Source organism: Arachis duranensis, chromosome 2 (assembly GCF_000817695.3).
Source record: "Arachis duranensis cultivar V14167 chromosome 2, aradu.V14167.gnm2.J7QH, whole genome shotgun sequence".
Lineage (NCBI taxonomy): Eukaryota > Viridiplantae > Streptophyta > Magnoliopsida > Fabales > Fabaceae > Arachis > Arachis duranensis.
The window spans coordinates 12,818,236-12,827,169 of NC_029773.3; the positions used below are offsets into that span (position 1 = coordinate 12,818,236).

General features: G+C 34.4%; 2 protein-coding genes across 2 annotated transcripts in view; both read left to right on the forward strand.

Moving 5' to 3' along the window:
* The first annotated feature begins 483 nt into the window (after positions 1-483).
* Positions 484-7,477, forward strand: LOC107473584 (autophagy-related protein 9). The gene is made up of 10 exons (XM_016093146.3): positions 484-920; positions 1,984-2,624; positions 2,727-3,047; positions 3,968-4,190; positions 4,605-4,784; positions 4,897-5,103; positions 5,210-5,287; positions 5,371-5,441; positions 5,543-5,653; positions 6,031-7,477. The coding sequence occupies exons 2-10, from the start codon at positions 2,050-2,052 to the stop codon at positions 6,884-6,886; spliced, it is 2,622 nt and encodes an 873-aa protein (XP_015948632.1). The 5' UTR covers positions 484-920; positions 1,984-2,049; the 3' UTR covers positions 6,887-7,477.
* Positions 7,478-8,232: 755 nt separating this feature from the next.
* LOC107473583 (protein KINESIN LIGHT CHAIN-RELATED 2) overlaps positions 8,233-8,934 on the forward strand; it is a gene marked incomplete in the record, with an annotated part of 3,271 nt that continues 2,569 nt past the window's right edge. The window contains 1 exon segment of the mRNA XM_016093145.3: positions 8,233-8,934. Within this exon segment, the coding sequence (XP_015948631.3) occupies positions 8,317-8,934 (618 nt within the window).

Genomic DNA, 8,934 nt, shown 5'->3' on the forward strand with positions numbered 1-8,934 from the left:
GTAATTAAATATACGTTTAAAATTATTTTAGAATAATAATAAATCAAGATTAAAACTCTAATAATAACTGATTTTCATCTCAAACACATCGTTTTTTAATTCGAAACTATTTGTTAAATTCAAAATTAAAATATTTAAAAGTTATGGGATTAAATTATATTTAAAGTTTTGGATTAGAAACTACGAAGTTAAATTCTAGCAATAATATTTGCATCTCAAAATAATATTTTATTTTTAAGTGATTATCTTTGCATAAAATTTATATTTGAAGATACAAATTTAAAATTATTTTATTAAAAAATTAATTAGTTTAGTATTTTTTTTTCTTTTTGGGATTTGAAAGTTGAAACTACAAAGGACAAAGTTAAATTCAAAATGAAAATATTTAAAAGTCATGAGATTAAATAATATTTAAAGTTTTAAAGAAAAAATAATTAAAAAAAGAAAGAAGAATTACCCTCATTGTTACGCTTCCTAGTCGTTTTTAGTTGTTCTTGTTCCTCTCTCCTTCCAACGCAACTACGTTGCAAAGCCAAGAATTAGAAAGCTGAAGAGAAGAACTTGTTCACAACCAAACTCAATTAAAACCTTATATCAAAATCATATCATATCAAATATCAATTTTTTTTATAATATGTTTTCCATTTTTTTGATTGACACAGTAATTTCCTCTTCTTCCACGCAACCATAAGAAACAAAATTAAAAAGAAAACCCTTTCTCTTCTTCTTCTCTTTTTCCTTTCTTTGTCTTCTTCAATCACCGCTTGGTTTCATTCAATCACCTTCCAAACTTGTCTCATCCTTTCAATTCTTCAGCTTTCACTGCCCTTTTCCGCCTTTCAATTTCATTTACCTATTTGGGTATCCCTAAATTCTTTTTATCCAACAACACTTTCCCCATGTCCTCTTCTTAGTTCAAGGTAAATTCTTTCCCTCTTTATATGCATAAATTTCCATTTTTTAAATCATGGGGTTGCTCAAAAGCACAGCCTTTTCATGTTTTGCTTAGTTTCCTGTGGTTTTACGTTATACTGAATAAAGGGTTTGCGAATGATTCAGGAAGATTGTTAATTTTATTTTGTTTCTTGCGTTTCACAAGTATTGCTTTTTATGCGTTTTTTGTTTAGTGGAATTATGTTTTGCTGCCAAGACTAGTTCTCTTTTATTTTATTTATTTATTTTAACTGGTTTAGCTCTGCTTACTAGTGTTTAAAGGTGTATACAGAATTTGTACCTTTGTGTAGTGATCATTCATGATATGTGCAAATGCAATGCATTGTCTTTTGATGCTGTGTCTCACTTAAACGCCCCACTGTATTGGATTATTTGGCTTAATTTTGATGCTCTGTAACTTAGGCTTAGCTATTACTTATTCGGGGATTTTAGTTTCATGCTAAGACAAGAAGGTTTATAATCCTTCCTATATCCAATGCCTTTCCAAATGGGGAAAAAAGGACAAATCTTCTTGTAGCATGTCCTCGGCTGATGAGGTCAGAAACTTTATCTGTTTCTTGTCGATTAGTTTGGACATGATCCTATGCATTCGGGCCGTACATTCGTGTGCCATGTTTTATGGTTTTTTTCTGCACATTCAGTCCATTGTGTTATGTGCTGTCATAGATATGTTATACTAGTGCGGAAATTGCTTTGAGGTAGTTTATGATAAATGCATTCTTTCGTAAGCATAGATGCCATTGACAATATCTTTTATGGAGCTGATTGAAGCTGATGATATAACAGCTTAGTCCTTAAGGAGTTTTACCATTTTTCTTGAGTTACTAATTTATTTTGTGCTCTTTGAACTTGTGTTGGGTGTCTGAATAGGACAACTGTATTAGCAGCAGCCCACACTCATAAATTTTTGTAATGCTTGTTCAATTTGTAGCTTAGAATGCTAAATTATGACATAGTATCTCGTAATTTTCTATTTTTGTGCTGTCTCTGGAAGATAAGACACTAATTTTGATTTTGTATTGTTTGTAGAATTTACCATTTAGGTATTTGGGGCATGGACTGGCTGTTTATGCCCGCCTTCCGTGTCTGTGAACAATGTTTGGCAGACAAAGAGATGCAAGTTCTTTCAGTATCTTCAAATGGAAAAATAAAGGTAAATCATCAGTAACAGAAGGTTTACTTCAGGATGTTCCACCAGAGGTCGAATTGTCTGATTATAGAAGGTTACCGAGTCCAGGCAGTGAAAGCCCTTCAGGGCTTCTTAATGGCGAGAGCCTAAATGTTGAACCGATCGCTGATTTGGATCTCTTCTTTGAAAGGCTTTACAGCTACTACTGTGAAAAGGGGCTTTGGTGCATCATTACAAAGTGGATTGTTGAACTTCTTAGTCTAGGATTCACCATATGCTTTTCAGGCTTCTTTTTGTTATATGTTGATTGGAATGGGCTCCGTAATGCGAAATGTGGGATGGATGCAGTTGAATCCGGAATGAAGCCCTGTGATCTTTCTAAAGAAGCTCTTAATAGACACCCTTTAACCCCGCTAACGCTGACGAAAGTTATCATTGTTGGATACCTAGGAATATTTTCTACATATTGGATATTCTGCTTCTTGAGGTTCTTTGCTCAACTAAAGGATGTTCTGGAAATCCGACAGTTTTACTATGATAGGTAAGTATGAACTATAAACAGTTAAATGTATTTGAAGGAAGTGATCACTTTTGCATTAATGAAATATATCTAATTTTGCCTAATTACTGTGATTTTATGTAGTCTTCATGTTACCGACAATGAAATTCAAACCATGCCATGGGCTACGATTATTGAAAAGGTTGTTCTGGTGCAAAGTTCACGACAGCTGTGTGTCGTAAAGGATCTTTCTGCTCATGACATGGTGATGAGGTTGATGCGGAAGGAGAACTACTTGATTGGAATGCTTAACAAGGGTGTGCTTGCTTTTCCAATCTCTCAATGGGTCCCCGGTGCTGGTCCTAAAGTGAAATCTGATCCAAATGGAACAGAGCATCGTCTAATACTAACCAAGACCCTGGAGTGGACTTTGAATTGGTGCATACTGCAAAGCATGTTTGATAGGTAAATATTATATGCATATCCTTTTGTTGTATAAGCAGTGTATTCCATATCAGTCAGTTGTGTGTGTGTACAACAGAAGATTAGGGGTCCTCACGAAGAAACTATTGATACCACAACTTGTTAATACATGGCCTTGAACAAATCCCTCAAAAACCTTAAATCCTTTTTTTTTTATCCTTATGTAGAGCTGTAAAATGCCATATATTGCTGTTTACAAACTACACATTAACAGGGTTATCTTTTGCATTCTTAGGGTGCGTTTGGTTTGCATTTTCATTTTCTGTTTTCATTTTTAGTGTTCTCTGTTTTCTGGATTTTGTGAAAGAAAAAGTGAAAACAGGAGGTGAAAATAGAAAATAGGATTTTATTGTTTTCACTGTTTTCATTTTTTCATTCACAAAATCCAGAAAACAGATAACACTGAAAATGAAAATAGAAAATGAAAACGCAAACTAAACGCACCCTTATATTTCAATTAAATGTGTTGAATACTTCAATTTTTAATTTAATGGGGTTAACATTTATATGTTTAATTTGGCAAGTAATGAAATTTGTTTTTTTGTTGTAATGTCAAAATAGTAAAATTGTGAATGATAGACAGTAGAGCCTAAACAGAGAGAAAGAGATTGGCCTTTTTCGGTTAATGCACTAACCGAAAATGAATAACTCTTTGACCTGAAGTTTGTGTGCTAATTGAATGATACTTCTCTAACCTATTTGACACTATTCTATTTTAATAACTGTTAAACCGTATTCCCTTTAGCTAAAATGCTTTGGATACTCATGGTTCGTGTTATAATTTTCATTATATCAATATATCATTTATGTGGCAATATATTTAAGTGATTTATATGAGGGTGTTCATTTTATCATTTCATTTTTAATTAATGTTTTCTTCTTTGAACATGCTTTCTCCACAGAAACTTTTACGTCCGAAGGGATTTTGTGTCGAATCCAAGGACATTAAGGAAGAGGCTTACGGTTGTGGGGCTTGCAATGCTTTTCCTTTCTCCATTTCTTGTCATATTCATGCTAGTATATCTCTTCCTAAGGCATGCTGAACAATTTTATAATCACCCAAGTACAGCTTCATCTCGAAGATGGTCAAATTTGTCAAGGTGGATCTTTAGGGAATTCAATGAGGTATCATCATTATGTTCTTGAGCCTTTCCTTTCCCTGGGTCTTTTACCTTTTGCATGAGAGCCATGTTAGTATCTTTAAATAAAAGAATTATGCTAGTCACCAAAAATATAAAATAAAATAAAATAGTACTAGCAAAGGTGAACAGAATAATCCTTATTGAATGGTAATCGACTATTACTCATAGGAATACGATATTTTTCTCGATTTGGCATGTGTGTCATTGCATACATTTTGAATATGGTAAAAAATTTGCAATCTTGCATTCATGATATATTATTACTTGTTTGGAATTCATATTCTGTACAGCTATCACTAGCTTTGTAGTGATAGGTTCTTGTTACGATTCTGGTCATAATCTCCCTTGTATTTTCTCTTGCTTTTGTGCTCAAGATTAACAATAATACATGTTATAGGTGGAACATTTCTTCAAGCATCGGATTAATAGCAGTGTAGTACATGCTTCCGATTATCTGAAGCAGTTTCCTACGCCTATCATATCCATCATTGCAAAATTCATCTCTTTTGTATCCGGTGGCTTTGCTGCAATCCTTATCATCATCGCTTTCCTGGACGAGTCTCTGCTTGAGGGTCATGTAAGTATTACTCTCTGCATTTGCTGATGCTAAGATACAAACATGCCAGGACAGTGATTAATAATAACTTTCCTAACGTTTAATCTCATCTCAAAACATAAAAACAATGCAGATATTTGGTCGGAACTTGTTTTGGTATGCTGCTGTTTTTGGAACTATAACTGCCATTAGCCGAGCTGCAATTTCGAATGAGCTTCTGGTCTTAGACCCCGAAGGAGCAATGTCTATGGTAGTTCATCATACACATTATATGCCAAAGAGATGGCGTGGCAAAGAAAGTACTGAAATGGTTCGAATTGAGTTCGAAACCTTATTCCAGGTACTCTCTAGCTATACCGACCCTTCTATGTTATTTTTTGTTTACACTATTGCATAGGTTTTAATGCCGCTTCTAATGATACCATACTTTTTCTTATGTGATGCAGTATACTGGGATGATGTTACTCGAGGAGATGGCTTCAATTTTCCTCACTCCATACTTACTTCTGTTCGTTGTTCCGAAGGTCATTGTCGTATTTATTTAGACATATTTACTAATTATGCCATGTAATATATAATATATTAACTTTTTTTTTCCAATTTGCAGCGAGTTGATGATATATTGCAGTTCATTCAAGACTTCACTGTGGATGTCGAAGGTGTTGGTCATGTTTGCAGGTTAGCTAACTATAAATTTATTCTTTTTCGGTTTGGATCCTCTCTTCTTTGGACTTAGGAAGATAATATGAATTATGTTTTGTTGTATGCTATTGTCACAGTTTCAGCGTCTTCAATTTTCAAGAGCATGGAAACAGTAGTTATGGTTCCCCTTACAATGCGCCTCGCAGCCGGAGGAGTTCTCAGGGCAAGATGGAGAAATCATTTTTGAGGTATGTTCATGACCAAATTTATGTAGAAGCATTTGAGAAGCATTTCACATAAATTTGAATCTAACTTTAGGAAACATTCCATGTGATAAATTTCCAATACATCTTCTATGTGAGGGGGAGCCTTGGAGCAACTGTTGAGTTGTCTCCGTGTGACCTTAAGGTCACGGGTTCAAGTCGTAGAAACAATCACTGATGTGATTATCAAGTTAGGCTGCGTACATTACACCCTTTGGATACGGCCCTTCCCTGGACACTGTTAACGCGAGATGCTCGTTCACTGGGCTGCCCTTCTATCTGAAAAGTCCTTGACTGTTTTGATAAACCGACTTTCATTCTTGCATAAATTAATATTCGTAAACTTAACCGTGTCATTGCAGCTTTCAGAGTAGTTACCCTTCATGGGAACCAAATGCTGAAGGGAAGCAAGTCTTGTTAAATCTGAAAACCTTCAGAGAACAAAAGTTACATGGACATGGACACGGACAAGGAAATGGATACGGAGACAGGGACATATATTCCCCTCCTAGAACATGGAGATGTAGCCCTAACTTTGGAAGCAATGGAGACAGAAACAGGTTTGTGTCCCGGGATATGCCGTTTGCAACCGGCAATCATTTAGGTTCGTTGTGGCTAATCGAGTCTAATCCAAACAACCATCCCTATCTTCTCGATTGGTACTATACTTCTCAACCACATGGCGTAACATCGAGGGATATTCCGGACGATCCATTTGAAGTAACCGAGCATCATCCCGGAAATTGGATGGCTTCCAACACGACACAAAACGAACCTGGCTACGAACATTACTTGAATGACTTTTGTGACGATCGAGCCACTTCTCATCTCGGGGCTTCTACTTCAGCCCCCATCTTTAAGGAAAGCCTGATTGAGGATCGAAATGCGAACAATCTGCTGCCAACGACACGGAGCCATTGGTGGGCTAGAAGCCGTCAGGGGCAGGGCGGCCAGGGTCAAACAAGCTTCTTCGAGCCTCCGGATTTCAATCACCAAAATGCTTTTAATTACCATGACAGATTTTCTGATAGAGGGTCAGAGGGTCAAGATGAAGAAGAACAACAAAACTTGCACTGGAGAGATTATAATCACCAACTCTCAAGAACAGCACTCATAGATGACTTAGAAGCAGGAGCAATGAATCTTCATTTTGATGATATTTATAGCGCACCTCCAGAAAATCACACTGTAAATCCAAACATTTCTAGAAGCTTTTGAGTGAAGGCTTTGTCATTTCATTGTTCTCTCTTTCAAAATAATTGTCGTTTTGACTAAATTAGGACATGCAAAAATCAATGTATTTGGATACGTTACGGGTCGATCGAATTTTTTCTTCTTTTCAAAATTTTGTGAAGGAAAACCAGATCACAGTGGAAACATAATTTTATTGTTTTCATTTGTTTTTTATTTTTCCTTGGACAAAATTTTGAAAATGAAAATAGAAACCAATTAATATAACAATTTAGTCGAAGCGGCATTTATTTATTGGTGAAAACTTACATACAGTTGTCTTCGTATGAAGTTTGATAGTCGAGAACTGTTAGATGACAATTTAGTCAAATTTGTCTATTTATTAGTTTTCGACTACCAACTTTACATGAATACAATTGCATGTGAGTGTTAATCTTGTTTATTTTGAAATAGAGGAATGTTTGTTTGGGAGGTTCTGCTTTCCAAGCACTGTAAATCCAAAGTTCTTATGGTTTGTTCCTTTCCATGTCATGATTGCCCTTCTTTGTTTACCAGTATGCAAATTAGAAACAATATTCTTTGATGTAAATAGATTCATTGGAATTTGAAGATTAATTAGATTGTATTAGATTGTATTAGATTGTATTGCAGTGTTGGATTTGGAAGGACCAAGAGTGAACCTACAAGGGTTTGTTTTTAACTTTATACTTCTAATTCTAAGGCGACCTTTCATGTTTTAACTTTTAAAGAATCCAAAAATTTTAAAAAGGTATAGTTTTAAAATATTTGAAATTTTGAATATATTATGCATCTAATGAAGAAAAGAATTTTTGAAAATTTTATAATTGAAGTAAGTTTAACAAGAGTCTTTAGGAAAATTTTATAATTTTTTTTTATAAATGCGATATAGTTTGATTATTTCACCATAAAATATTTGATTATTTTTATGTTTGAATACTCTACTAAAAACACTTGTGAAACATACATAAATATTCATAAATATGTGATGATTAATTTAAAATATTTATAAAGCATTTTTTATTACATTTATACATAATTTATTTGCAACATTGTTTTTCATATTAAGTGCTTCAAAAATTTTGCCTGCATACATCAAGATATTTAGTTCTCGAACTTTTTATGATTAATTTAAAAATAATATTTCAACTTGTAAGAATAATATTTTTATATTTTTTTATTTAAGTTAACTTTTATATAATTATATAAAAATAATTTATATTATTAAAATAAAATATATAAAATTGGTTTCAAATTTATTTTAAGATTATATTATTTTTTCACATGTTTTTAATAAATTAATATACGACGTCGTTTACTGTTACTTTTAAGACACTTGAGTTTTGATGATTCTGATCAATGGAGGGTTTTGCAAAGGTTTAACACTGTCAACCAAAAAACACAGCACAAAGCGATTTGATTCACCATCAACAGAAAACATGAGAAAGGTCTCGAATTCAATCGCGTTCTTCTCTCTTCTCACTCGTCGCAGATCAACTTCCTTCTCTTCTTCTCTCGTTCCCAAAACACGCACTTCAAATTCACTCTTTAACAGCAACCAATGCACGAAATCCCACCAATTTCTCGCCGGAAAAAACGATTTTGTCGCCATCCCATTTCGAAACACGAGCACTCTCGTCGAGAGGACCTCTCAGGTGCCCTCAAGGCAGCGAAAAAGCATGGAAAAATCGAACCTTGAAGAGGCTTTTGAGTCAGCAGAGACCTCATCGGAAATGGTGAAAATTTTCAACCAAATGGAACGTGTTTTTGAAGAGAGAGAGCTTGGTTTGGCTTCTTTGAAGATTGGTCTAAAACTTGAACAAGAAGGTGAGGACCCTGAAAAAGCTCTTTCTTTTGCTCATAGGGCATTAAAGGCTTTGGATAGTGATGATAGTGATAACAAACCTAAATTGACTGTTGCAATGGCATTGCAGTTGTTGGGGTCTGTTAATTTTGGATTGAAAAGGTTTGCTGATAGTTTAGGGTACCTTAACAGGGCTAATAGGGTTTTGGGTAGGTTGCAAGTTGAGGGTTTTGCTAGTGTTGACGATGTTAGG